The 14,574-nt window shown below is 41.3% G+C and overlaps 1 protein-coding gene across 6 annotated transcripts in view; it reads right to left on the reverse strand.

The window, feature by feature from the left end:
• Positions 1–14,071: 14,071 nt before the first annotated feature.
• KIF20B (kinesin family member 20B) overlaps positions 14,072–14,574 on the reverse strand; it is a 66,028-nt gene continuing 65,525 nt past the window's right edge. For all 6 annotated transcript variants that reach the window (XM_045810066.2, XM_087862912.1, XM_045810068.2 and 3 more), the window contains one exon: positions 14,072–14,320. In XM_045810066.2, the coding sequence (XP_045666022.2) occupies positions 14,243–14,320 (78 nt within the window). In that variant the 3' untranslated portion in view covers positions 14,072–14,242. The remainder of the gene's footprint in view (positions 14,321–14,574) is intronic.

Here is a 14,574-nt window from a genome sequence, read left to right on the forward strand (position 1 = left end):
CTCTGCCCCAAGTCCCAAAAGACGTCTTTATCCACAGCTAGCCCACATTTTAATTTAGGGTAGGGAATGAATTTTTGTTTGTTTCTGTGTGTTTGTGGCATTTGATTATTTTGTTTATGGTTACACAAAGTGGCTTCAGTAACTGTTCCAACTTCTGGGTTTCCCCAATAGTTGACTAGTTCTATTTTGTGACTCTGGGGGTTACTTCTAGCAGCTAAGCCCCTACTTGGACTTCCCTTACCCCTGACCCCAGCCTATAGCTCCAGAGTCCATTGAAACTGTCTCTTTCTCAGTGATTTGTCTTGGTCTTTTCCAGTAGGATAATCAACTGTCCGGTTGGTCCAAGACAAAGAGGTTTACAGGAGCCTGGACTTCCATTAATATATTTGGGAAAAGAATAGGTAGGCCAGAATGAGCCAGTCATCCCAGCAGGAAACTTGGCTTTCAATAAACAGGGCATTTGAAGAGCTAAAATGGTGGCCCTAGTTCATGCTGCCTAGCAGGGCCAGACTCTTTAGCCTAACCATTTGTAAGCTTCCTTTGTTTTCATCCATCTAATTTCCACCTAGATCCATGGAAACAGGAACAAGAACAAGGCTATTAACTAGAATTTAAAAACCCTTTGTCAATTTTAGCTGCTGGCTGCCTGCAGAGACTTGGAAATGCCAAGTTTTACGGGAGCCTCACGCTGTTTAGAAGGGAGAATAACTACTACACCAGTGTCCACGGTCATAAGCGTTGTCAGTCAACCCCATCAGATCCTTCTCTCTCTGGCTCCAGGTAACTAGGAGGAATGTGTCTTCAGTCCTGTGGCTTGAAGGATTGTAGTGGACCCAAATGACAGGCCTCCTCCAGAGAGCAGCTCCAACCCTTGTAATCTGTGTTAAAGCAAGAATTAGAAAAAAAGAGGGTTCTATGTGAAATCCCTCTTCCTCCAAGTTGAGTCTAGCCCCTGCAAACCCAGGCTTGCTAGATTACCTAGAAGGAAAGTGTTACTTTCTCTCAGGGAAGAAGAAATGAGCCAATCTACTATCTATGCGTTAGGACCTGCCATAGCTATTGTAAAAGCCCATTCTCCCTTCATCCTCGAATCACCCCCTAGGGAGAAGGCATTCACAATGCTCTTGGAGAAATAAGGAACTTGACACCCAAAGACTTCAGGTAGCAAAGTCCCTGTTACACAGCTAGACGACATGGAGCAGAGAGTCAACCAGCAGAAAAGGACTACAATGTCGGAGCAGCAGCTTCTCCCACACCTGGCTCCCTCTGCTTCTCCCACAGGGTCCCTGCTCCTTTCCCATGTTCAGTTTAATTAACACAGAATAGGCAAGGAGGGAGCGTTTTAAAACCTAGATCTCAGGAGTGGAAGCTCCCGGGATATCTCCCTTCCTCTGAGCAGCACCTGGGTTCTTAGACAGCTGGAAAGCATGCAGCCACTCTCTCAGCTTTGCCTCCAAAGGAGCAGCCCATTTTGGTCCTGTTTCCTGACTCTGGCAGGGAGTCGACACTGCCTTTCTCACGGGTGATCTTCCCCTTGCCAAATCCCAGGCTCCTCCTAGCCCTCCCAGCTGCTCTCCTAGCTGTTTCAGTTGCTGGATGTTTCCAGAGGCTCTAACATATTCCTCTGCACCTGAGGTTATTCATATAAAGGCTCCCCAGACATTATGTCCCTGTTTTTTATAAGGCTTAAGAAAAAATGGTGTTTCCATCTAGATTGACTGGTATATGGAAAAGCTGATTGGTCTATCTAGTGTTCACAAGCCATTCATTGTTCATCAGGCCCTAGAACTTAGTCAGGAATTAATCAATGCAACCCCACAAAATATCACATCCATAAGCTTTCCCTGCCTTTTCCACAAGGTAGAGCTTTGGTCCAACTCTGAAATGTAGGGTTCACTTTCTCTAAGGAGCTCATCCTCTTCCTGCCAGAGGCCAAACTCAGATACCAACTAGGGAACTTGGAAAAAGTCCCCATTTCCACCTCACATGTTCCATCTTCCTCTTCTCCAAAAAGCTGAGGCATGATGCCAATGACATTTTCCAGAGGAGCTCTGAATATCTGGTTATTGCCCCGAGGCAAGTAGGAAAATTTAATCTTAATTGTGGTTATAATAAAATTAAAATGTATGTCCAAGCTCTTTGTTTCAACTGTCTCTTTTGTGTCTAGGTTAGGTCTTGGACTTTATAATCAGATGACCAGCAGAGATTTTTTCAGAGTCTTATATTGTGAGGGCCATGGAAAAGAAAAGCAGGAAAAATTTCTACTGGCCAAATAGTGGAGAAACTAGTACTTTGGATCTCTTTGTTTACGGACAGTTTGCTCTCTGTGATGACACATCACACCTAATCTAACTCGTATTCACATTGTTCAGCTTTCTAAAAATCAACCTGCCCCCCCTCCAATATAGGGGGGAATAATTGCATTAAATTACAGGTTCACTGTAAATTATCTGCTGTTCTTTTTACCTTGGGTGTATTTTTATTCAAGCTGATTGTGGTAGCAGAAGTTGCTTCAAAGAATATTTGACCTACAGTTTGCTTCCTCAGATCCATCATCTGTCTCTTGAGCAGTAATGTCATTTCAGACAGCATCCAATTCAGAGTAAAGGCCCACTTCCTTAAACCTGCCCCCAGATCACCTACCACAAGCCCAAATCCTGTAAGTCCACTCAAAGACCTCTTCTCTCCTGCCCCTGCAATGTTTCTCTGTGGCCTCCATTCTCCCTCATTACAACTCGGTGAGTCCGATTCTGTTCGGCAACAGGTGCGTTGCTGGTGACATTGCCCTGGAGGGTATTGAGAGTGAGCAAATGGGGTCCCACACCAACTCTGTGGCTCACTGACTAAATCCTTGAATAAATCACTCCCTTTTTCTGGGCCTCCTTTCTCACCTGAAAAATTGAACAGCAGATGTGACTTAGGCAGTCATAAATAATCGATATGCAAGCATAAAATCCACATTATTTTTATAAATTTTTCTTTCATGAGTACTCATTCATTCTCAGGAATGACAAAACTAGATTTAAGCCAATCTGAAAAACTTGGCCCAATCTAGTCATTTTCTATCATTTTGGGTTTAAAGTGTCACTTTCTTAAGTAATGTCATCATGATTGTCAGTCACCACACAGCACTAAGTTCCTGGCCTACTGCAGCCGATCCCTAACAATCTGTCACTTCCAGGGGGCCTTGCACCTGACTCCTGCCCACAGTCTGATCTCCTGGGGACAATCCGATCGTCCAGATGCATCAAGGTGATAAAGAAGTCACTCATCAGATTCTTGTTATTCCTCTACTCATTTCCTCCCACCTGGTGAGGTGTCCTGGGTGGTTTTCCCCCCACATCAAACCCTGTGAGTGGCCCCAGCCTGACCTACTGACCACACAGGCCTAAGCAGTAATAAAAGGTGACAAAACAGTCTCTGCTCCCCACTCACTCCCCAGCTTGCTCAGGACCCACAGAAAGCCTCAAGTGCACCTGCCCTGCCATGCAATGGGACCAGGCTGTCCCCTTCCCCTGCTCCCTCAGCTATGCCTTCACATGATTCCCCTCTACACAGTCCACATTCATGGGGTTCCCAACATGAAACCAGCACCAGCCCATATCTCTGTGTCAGCTCCCAACCTCTAGGGGATTTTCTTGGACGCCTCCCTCCCAGGCCCAGCAGCTGCCTCCTCCAAAAACCCAGAAAGAAAAAGAGAGTAAGAGCCTTGGGTGAAAACACAACTTCTGCTTACTTCACAAAGCCCCTCACTTCCTTCCAGCATCTTTGTATCTTCTTCTCTGGCAGGACAGAGGACAAACCAGCTGAGGTCCCCACAATCATCTTTGCCTCTTGGTCCCCAGCTGAGATGACCCCCAAGATTCTGAGGTAGAACCCTAGGGTCACAGAACCCAGCTTGAAAAACCAGTTTTTCCCTCCTCTGCTAACATTACAAAAGGAGCCCTGAGACTTCCTGACTTGGCGCTGCGTGGTGCCCATCTTTCTTCTTATAGCCAAAGACAGGAGCCAGCTCCCCGGTCGTGGATCAGGACTCTCCTGCCTGTGGGAGCATCACTGGGGACTCGGAGCGGAGGTGAGTGTCTGCAGAGTGTGGTATGCACGTGAGTGTGTGTGTGTGTCATGAGTCACAGCAAGAGGAGAGGCTCCCCTCACCCGATCTTAGGCAAAGCTCAAGTTAGGGAACTTGGCCATCCTGCCATGCTCTCCAGCCAGAGATGGGAATAACAGTAACAGTGGAAGGAGAGGGGAGTGGGTGGCTCTGCTTTCCGTCCGTCTGCAGAGCTGAGTAAAACGAGTCGTGCGCCGTCAGGTGAGAGCTGCCGGCACAGCTGCGGTTTAAAGGCGACGGAAGACGCGGGACTGATGAGGAGGGGAAGCGGGTCTTGGCCGGTTTGGAGGGAGAGAGCCAGGGGCTAATCAAGCCGCACGGCGACAAAGGTTGATCAAACCACAGAGTGCAAGCTGGCTGTAATAGTGGGCTCAGCGGCAACATTGTCTCTCAACTGACCTAAGGAAAGAGAGCACTTATGTACAGTTCAATACGGCTCAGCGCGCCATTGCTTTTCACGCCAGGATCCTGGGAACTCCAAGGACCCAAGAACCAAAGAAATGGGGCAGGCTAAAAACATTACAGCACCGGCATCCGAGGGAACGCCACACAGTCTTTAAAGAAATTGAGGAAAATATCGCATAAAATCAGAAGATGCTCACTATATATTGTTAAATGAAAAAGCAGGGCAGAAAGAGTATGTATTTGCTTCTATTCTTTTGTTAAAGAAAAAAATATATAGGCATAGAAAAACAGCCCAAAAGGATATCCTACATTTCCCACCCCTCAGAAATAGATTTGATATTATATAATACACAAATATATATGATTTAATATATGCTTTTCATTTACTTTTTTAAAAATTTGCATTTTTAAACTTTCTGTATCAACAGAAATTACAAAATAATCCATGGAAGAAAAACAAATATATTTTTTAAAAACCAAAACCAAATAAAAAAATAACTGGCCTTTTAGAGCCAGGTCAAAATGCTGGCGTTTGTTCAAACACGCACCAGAGAGACAAGGATAGGGCAGTGGGTTCAAAGCCCTTGTTGTGAGCCTTAGAGTGGCTAAGAAGAACTTTTGCTAAGCCATGCAAAGTATTAGAGAAAAGGGAGGGAGAGACTTGGGAACAGAAAGGGGCAGTGAGGTAGATGAGGGATGAGCAGAGCTTAAATGAGCAATTAGGTACAGCAGGGCAAGAAGGGAGGAGAAAAGTCAGGGAATCCTACAGAACAAGAAATGGCAAAATTTGCTAACAGCCTCAGCATGTGCATGGGTGAAAATGAGAACAATGTCCAAAATGAACTCTTCTGCAACAGACTTGGGGACACACCGTGCTGTGGGAGGAAACTGCATCTCAAGAATACCTTTTTGGGAAGAACATACATTATGGCTTTCTCATCCTACACTTAGCAGAGGCACTGTTTCTCATACATAGCAATAGCCTAGATCAGCTAGACAAATTCAGAGATAACAAGTAGAGGAATCGTCTTGTTATGCTTTAGAAAAACATTTGAAAGGAAATAAGTTGTGATGAGAGCAGGTGGAAAGGAACAAGAATTGTGAGCTGGACCAAGGCTCACTGAGGTATTTTTTAAAGTTGGAAGCAATAACATGCCTATCACAGAGCAGATCCCAATAAATGCAAATGTGATTCCTTGTACGCAAGGTTTAGCTCTCCTACTCAATTAGGAGGTCATTCTAAAGCTTTCTCTTGTTCTCCCTCCAAGGTGCCTACCAAATGCATTGCCTTGCCGGCAGTAAGTGCTCAACAATGTCTGCTGGCGAAATAAACAGAGGTAGTTAGTAATTCTATTTTGTCCTTCCTAAACGCCACCTTTATTGATAATACTTGTTTTTCCTTATTTCTGCAGCCTCTGCCACTATAGGGAAGGACAGGTGTGATCCACCACCAATGGGATCCTCAGTCCCTGTGAAATGATTCATTTGGACACTCAGACTGTCACTCGTGGAAGGGATTTTAGAAATCAAGTCTTGTGGTTTTCAAACTGTGCTCACTTCTACCACCTTGTGGTGGGGAGTGACCCATACTCCGCTTCAGTCCGCAACACAGCTGCTGTTTTATGTAGTGGGCTTTCTAATAAAATTTCATTTCTGCAGTTTTTGAAACTAAGCAAAATCTGAAAACCATGGACTTGGCAACCGTCACTTCATAAGGAGACAGCAGTTGAAAGAGCTGTAGGGCGCCTGGGTGGCTCAGTCAGTTAAGCATCTGCCTTCATCTCAGGTCATGATCCCGGGGCCCTGGGATGGAGCCCTGGGCTCCTTACTCAGTGGGGAGCCTGCTGCTCCCTCTCCCTCTGCCTGCTGCTCCCCCTGCTTGTGCGCGCTCTCTCTCACTCTCTGTCAAATAAAATCTTTAAAGAAAATTTAAAAAGTTGTAGAGCTGTGGCTAGAAACCAGTTCTTTAGACCCTTTTTCCAAATTTCTTCCTCACACATCAAATAGCCCCTAATCTGGGGTATGTGTTTCAAGTCACTTCCACGTAGAGTTGCCAGATAAAACACCTGATGCCCATTAAATCTGAATATCAGATAAACAAAATTTTTTCATATGTCTCAAATACAGCTGCACTTGTCCAGCTGTCCAAACACCAGGCTCCATAAATGCTTCATCTCAGAAGCTGCTGCAGCACCTGGGCCCTCAGTGTGTTGCTATCAGGAGACTATTGTTTAACCCTCAGTTTGAGCGACAAAAACCCAGCCCATAAATCATACTGTCCATGTGCTATTACGGATGCAGTCAGGATCAAACGGCCATCACAATAATCCTGACCATTCATCGGGGTAACATGAAGCCTTCCGTACTATAAGTGGAAGGTATGACCTGTCAGCCTGACCTTGAAGATCATGCCCTGCACGTGCTCACAATTCAGTGGATCAAGTGGTTGTGCCCATCTGGATGAAAAGTACGTGTGTGTAAGGGAGCTGGAATATCTGTGCTGTTGACTGTTGAGGCCAGTTGGACAATCAAACTATAAATCATCGATCGCCACCTTGTTTTAGGCATCGAATCACATCTCTTCTGATGTAAACGAGTATTTCTTCACTTCTGGTCTCATTGCATAGTGAGCTCTGCTACAAATTGCATTTGTCAAGCTGGACATGGAGATGAGTAAAGTAAGCCCCCGTCCTTGAGGTGCCCACATTCTAGAAAGGCAGGCAAATGTGAAATATAATGTGTAGGATGTTAAGCACGAACCACTATGAACACAGGAGGGCCATAGGAGACAAGTAAATTGAAGTCAAAGATGAAAAGGTGGGGTGGAACCACAGAGATGGGACAGTAGGATCAAAGGCTCAGAGGCCCGAAATGCCATAATAGTGTGTTCAAAAAACTACGAATAGGTTGGTGTTGCTTGAGTGCAAAATTTACGATGAAGGAAAAAAATGTTGAGGTTAGAAATCTAAGCTGACTCTATAATATAAAATAGAAAACTACTAGGAAAGCTTTAGGCAGAAAAGCAGCACGGTCAGATAGAGGTTTTGGAGAAAGCTGACTGGAGGCAGGCTGGGAAGGGATGGGGTGGAGTGCAGGGCAAGGGAGACGGTGTACAAAGTCTGGCATCAAAGAGTCATGTATGGTCCACATAGAAGATGGAGACAGTCTCACGAGACTAATGAGGAAGGGAAAGAGGATCTGGGCTTGAGAAATATTGACAAAGCCATAGAGCATAGAGGCAAGACGTGGCTGGTTGTGAATGAATGGTAAGAGGGAAAGGAAAGAACAAAGCCCAGTTTTCTAGCCTGGGTGACCAGGTGGGTAAAGTTCTGTCAAATGAGACGGGAAGGTCCCCTTCGGTACTCTCAGACGGCACACTGTGTCCTCACAGATTGAAACATGTCCTTACTGTGTGCGTATTTGTTCCATGGCAGCCCGTCCCTCTGGACTGAGAACGCAGGGGGCAGAACCATGTCGGGTCCGCAGGCCCTGGCATCACCAGCACTGCAGCTGGTGCAGAGTCAGCATGCAATAAATAATTGTCAGGGAGAAAGACACATACCAAATACTGCATGGTATCACATGTATGTAGAATGTAAAAAAAAAAAACCACCTGAATTCCTAGAGAGGATAGAAAAGTGGTTGCTAGGGAAGGGGGAGGGGTGGTGGGAAATGGGGAGATGGGGAGTAATTGGAAAAGGATACAGACCTTCGGTTGGAAGATAAGGTCTAGGGTCTAATGTACAACATGGTGACTACAGTTGATAACACTGTAGTGTATAATTGAAAGTTGCTAAGAGAGTAGAACTTTAATGTTTTCACACACACACACACACACACACACACACGGTAAACATGTCAGCTGATAGATGTGTTAGCGGTACCACAATATATACGGAAACCAAATTGTCATGTTGTACACCTTAAATATCTTGCAACTGTATTTGTCAATTATACGTTAACAAATCTGAATGAATAAATAAATAAATGCCAAAAATTACAGATTGAGAAAGGGAATATACAAGAAAAAAAGACACTAATTTAACAAATTGCCTTCTGGATGGTGAGCCTGAAGTGACTGTGTAAAAAAACCAAGTGTGGATAATCGAGAGGCAACAGAAAACAAGTCTGAATCTTGGGGACAGAACAGGTTTTGAGACAAAGATATCAGAGGTACCAGCAAGTGATAAAAGCATGAAAGTGAGAAAAGCATCAGGAGCAGACCCTAATGAAATTCAACATTTAAAGGGATTTACTTCCTCCCACTTTGTAGTGAATTACCTTTGCCTTCCAGAAGTGCACCGTCCCTGCCCCTGGGCTGCTCACAGAGCCAACAAATGACTCAACTCAGGAACACATTTCTAGGTTGTGCCCCAGGGAGGGCCCACCTGTGCCTTTATGACTTTCCTAAGGCAACATTATATGCATATCTTTCCCCCCTTTTCACCAACTCAATTCTTCTGGGTTCTTTAAACAACCTCTGAATTCTGTGAAATTCTCCTCCATGAAATCTTCCTATGGACCACAGGAGAGCAATCATCCTGAATATCCTAGCCTTTGAATCACTAATTGCCATTCTACTTAATCAAAATGTTGAACTCTTACACTTCACCAGTTCTTTTTCCAAACAGATATCTTTGTCATCTACCAACTTAGGCCTGTGTAAACATCTGTTTCTATGACTCATTGGTGCATTGTTTCTATTCTGTTGACTGTGTGTTCGGCCACAGCAGTATTCTGTGTGCTTTGACCTAGTGTGTACCCTGAAGAGACCACAGGCTGTGTCAAGCAGGGTGATGGGACAACAAGCATCAGTCTGTTGAAATCACCCTATAGCCAGGTGATATGTCAAGCTATGCATTTTGGCTCAGAAAATGTGGTTAGGGCAGGAATGCTTTGTAGATTGTGTGGTATTTACAATTAGGCATGACATAAGCTTTTTTAGAAATAACCAAAAAAGGAAGTTGAGCTTCTAAATTCCTAGCTTTGTCAAACACCCACAGGGTTTCTTTAACTAGAAAGATTAAAAAGATAATAACTAGAAAGGAAAATGTCTAATGTCAATATGATAAATATATATTTATGTCTATGTGCTAATATAATTTTCAGTGATGGATCAGTTAAGAATAAATTCATCTGCAAATCACAAGAAGCCTCCTTTTCCCTCATAACAAGTTCAGAGATAGGCAGTCCTTGTTAGCATAGTAGCTGCCCAGAGGGACCCACTGGGACCCGGGTTCCTCCTGCCTGTCCTCTCCACCATCCTTAGTTACACTCACTTGTCCTCACACTTGTCATCTCATGGGCAGTGATTGCTGGTTGCTCCACCTCCAAGGTTCATGTCCCTAAGAAGACAGGGGAAAGTGGGTTAAGGCAAGGAAGAACAGGAACTTGTTTTAGTCAGGAAGGGAAGCCCCCCCCCCCAGCGACTTTCACCTACCTCTCACTGACCACCTCCAGCCACAAGAGGACAGAGATCAAGTTTGTAGCTTTCTAGCTTCCATGACAGAACCTGGGAAGAGGTGGGAGAAATAAAAATTGGGAACTGTCAATCAAGTATTTCAGACAAGAATAAATCTAAGTCACATTATTATATCTGCCTATTTCCTAAAATCTTGTGAGCATGTTTTAATCTAATTTACATGTGCTGATGTTGATTTCTATTTGCATAATTCTTAGAGTGATGTCAAAATTTTCCACTCTCTATAAGTAATATTACCCTCCTTTTTTTATATGGTCTACTTTATCAAAGTGAGCTAGGAAAAGGATAGAAAATATTTCCAGATGCTAGCTCAGGTAATTGGGTGAATAGGATATATTTTTAGCCACATGTTATTTTTTAAATTGGTTCCTGGAATTTTCCCCAGCGGGGGCAAGAATATCTGTGGTTGGCAAGCAACAGTACCATGGATAATTTTACCTACCTTCCCGCATGTTTGCCCTGCTTGGTACATGACAGAAATTGGAATTTGGTTACAGATGTAAAGTCAGAGAATGGGTTTTGTGTGTGGGTAGCCTTTGCCACAGAGAAGTGCTTTGTCTCCATCTGGTGGACAATCTCGTCTTTGCACCGTCAGCCGCGGTTCTCAGGCCTGGCTGCTCTTCCGACCTGTGGTGATTATAAACTGGATACCCAGGCCCTTCCCCAGACCGTTTCCGTCAGGTCTGGGAAAGGATCCAGGCAGCAGTACTTTTTGGTTTTTTAAGATACATAATTCTAATGTGCAATTAGGGTTAAGATCCACTGAGTCATAAGTAGGTCTAAATTGGTGATGATAGTGGACAATCATCCCTCCTGTAAGATTGCCATAAAAGAAAAAGAGCCATCTATGCAGGTAAATTCTATCATCTTCCCGAGGCCTTTTTCCACCTTCCAGAGGGGAACTCGGCAAGTTGATGCTAAGAATGTGAGAAATCTGAATTTAAATTACTTCCTGTGTGACTCTCCCTATGATGAGACAATGTGCTGAACAAATACACAATCAGAACTTTCCCTGGGCAAAACTGTCAAACAGTCTCAATCTGATTTTAATAACTTAGGTGTTTACAGACCAATTTTTTACAGATTTTAATTCTCTCAAGAACTATGAAGGTGGGTATTCCTTCTTCCCACGAGTATCGGCACTCATCTAGGAACAGAGAGCCCTAGTGTATCTTAGGTGCCCACTCAAACCCTGCTTTTCCCTTCATCTTCTCTCATTAAAACTTTAACTTTGCCGAACAGCACTATATTGTATAATTGAAATTTCCTACTGGAACTTAAACTTGCTAACCAAAAAAGGGGGGAGGAGGATAAGTATGTGAGGTGGTGGGCCTGTTAATTAATTTGATGGAGAGGGGGATCCTTTCACAATGTATACATATATCAGATCATCACTTTGTACACTTTAAATATCTTGCAATTTTGTCAATTAGATCTCAGTAAAGCCGAAGAAATAGAAATAGCTGAGTAAAGATTATGTAAGTATTCCATGTAATAGTTTTATTCATGCAAGCTTTCTGGTATCTTGAAATTACTTACAAATGTAAAGTTTTTTGAAAATTTTTAAAAACTGACTTTGTGAAGATCTTTTTTCTCAGCTTACTCTTTTTTTCAACTGATTATAGATTTAATTAATGTGCACTTGATAATCTTGAAAGGAAAATACATCAAAGGCACATAGACACTTATAGTTCTTATTAAACATGTAGTGTGAAAAAATACATCTTATTTATTGCTTCTTACATACTCCAGAATATATTAAAATGAAGATAGATTCAAACTGGTCACCCTTTTTAAGCACTTCTCAAACTGATCCCCGCTTATTCATGTCCTCTGATCCCATCTCCTGACCCCAGCCTCAAAGCAATCACTATAGTTTTGCCTCTACTTCTAGCTTCGTCTTCCCATGATAACCAATGACTTTGAGTATCTTTTCATATGTATATTGACCACTGCTTGTATCTTCTTCAGTGAAGGATCTGTGCAAGTCTTCTTTTACCAGATTTTTATTGGGCTGGTTGCGCTCTCATTACAAGTTTACATATTCCTATATTTCTCCCAGTCAGTGGCTCATATGCATGGTGTTGTTTCTCTCATGGTTTTTAAGACTGTGCTGATTTTTCTTTCAACATTTTCTTTATTGTTGGTTTTCAGTAGTTCAACTATGATCTTCTGATGTGTAGTCTTCTTTGGATTTATCTTCATTGGGGTTTACAGAAATTCAAAGTCAGTGTTTCTTCATAAAACTTATAAGATGGCCATTTTTCTTCAAATATATTTTTTCTGCCTTATTTTCATTTTTTTAGCCTATTGATCTCCAATTACATGTCAATCCATTTGATATTTTTCTATAGGGCCCTGAGGCTCTGTTCTTTCTTCAACCTCTTTTCTGCCAGTTTAGGCAATTTAAATTGATATTTTCAAGATCACTGACACTTTCTTCTGACATTTCTGCTGCCAAATCTATCCAGTATATTTCTCATTTCACTTATTTTGCTTTTCTGTTGTAACAACTCCATTTTATTTTTTATACTTTCCATTTCTCTGCTGAGATTCCTTATGTCTATAGTCACTAAGATGACACTTACTTTAAATCCCTGAACGTACATTTAAGGGTTGCTTTAAAGTTTTCTGCAAAATTCAACATGGGCCATGTCAAGGTTTGTTTTGACTCTGTATCACACATTATAAAAGATACATTACAGAGAATCTGTATTGTATGTTCCTCCGAAGGATGTTGATTTTTGTTCCAGGAGGCATTTTGATTACGGACTACTTTCAATTTATGTAGGTTTGGTTTTATACTTTGTTAGTATGAATCTTTGGAAAGCACAAGGTGTTTCTCAAGCCCTTCTAATTTGGTAAACTCTGTCTCCCTCGCAAATCTTGAGGTTTGACTTCAGTCTATATTCGAGGACACTCATTTATACTCTGAGAGGTGGAACAAGAAGGCAGCGTCACCTTGTTCAGCCTTAGCTGGGAACATGCATGCTGGGCAACTCAAAGTTTTTGCCATTCTGCACATTTCTGAGAATGACTACAAAAGTGCCTAGAGCACTGACAAGTACATTTTCGCAAGTAAGCAAATTTGCGAATGTAATCGATGAATGAAAATCAATGTGTATCTATTTTTAGCATAATGAGACCAGGTAACAGAATAAAAACATATTAGTGCTTAAAAAGTTTTAATGAAATATTTTGATGGAAATTTTCCCTAAACATGGTGTGTCTCTTAAGACACTAAAGATAACTTTTTTCTCTGACTCAAGCTCATCATTATAATAAATAATGATAAAATCCAATGAAACCTTTAAGGTTTTACATATATCAATGTATGCTCTTAGATTTAAAAGCCCCAGGTGGCAAGAATTCTTGAGGCTTCTGCTTTGTTTTTTGCCTCTAATTGTTTTTTTTTTTTAAACCAAAGCTCAATAAACCTTAGCTGTATGATCTTAAGAAAAGTAAACTTTATGGGTCTCAGTTTTCTTATCTATAAAATTAAGAAAATGCATTTCAAAGTCCCTCCAAGTCTAAAATTCTATCTTTTCTAGATAGCTGTGCCTTTTCGGCCTCTAGCTGCTTCCTTTCTGCTTCTGATTTTCTGTGTTCCAAAAAATAGGAAAGCCAACTCTATTTGCTCACTAACAAATAAAAGACATTCTAATTAAAGACTTGAGATCTTTTCTAAATTATGTGCATACAAATTCTGGCAACTAGGAGCTATAATCCAAAGAGACATGTAAAATCAGTTGTATTTCCTAACAAATGAAGTAAAAACAATTCATAAGACACTGTTAAATGTAAATAAACCAAATATCTGATCTATGATACGTGTAAAAACAAAACAAAACAAAAAAACCCAGCATCTTTTCTAGGATCCTCACTGATCCTATGCCTAGGATAAAAGGAAAATGAATACAGTTTGAAAAATTATTATATAGCATAATGTATAAACTTGTCAAATCACCACGTTATATATCTGAAACTAATGTAGCACTGTGTATGAACTATACTCAAATTTAAAAAAAAGAAAGAAAAAATCTATTATAAAAAAGTCTTCATTAGACAAATAGTGCTGTTGACTTATTGTCTTTATTCAATTAAAATTACACTATGTATAAAATAGCAATGTATACACAGGATTTAATGCATCATAATATATACAATTATCTTTGAAAAGTCAGGATGCAAGTTACAATGATTATGAACATAAAACTTATATTAAAACATTCTCCATAAGTGATTTATTTAGCTGTTTTAGGTCGAAGTCGTCGTTTGAGAATCTGATGATCACTCTCCTTTACTTTATGGTCCATCAAAATCTGAAATTAACAATTTCACAATACTTTATAAATAAAAGCTTATTTATAATTTAGTAAGATCTATTCAAGTGCTTAATAATTGGAATAATAGGTACATTATAATATTTTGTCCTTTTAGACTATAAGTATACTAATCTATTAAAAAGTAATAGATTTTATAAAGATTCTTTCAATACTACCTAACATAGGATTAAAATAATCTACACCCCATATTGAATTCAGGACATATATAGCTTGAAGTAATTACTGAAATA

This window comes from Ursus americanus, chromosome 6, assembly GCF_024610735.1.
Source record: "Ursus americanus isolate L20-20 chromosome 6, mUrsAme1.1.p, whole genome shotgun sequence".
NCBI classification, from domain to species: domain Eukaryota; kingdom Metazoa; phylum Chordata; class Mammalia; order Carnivora; family Ursidae; genus Ursus; species Ursus americanus.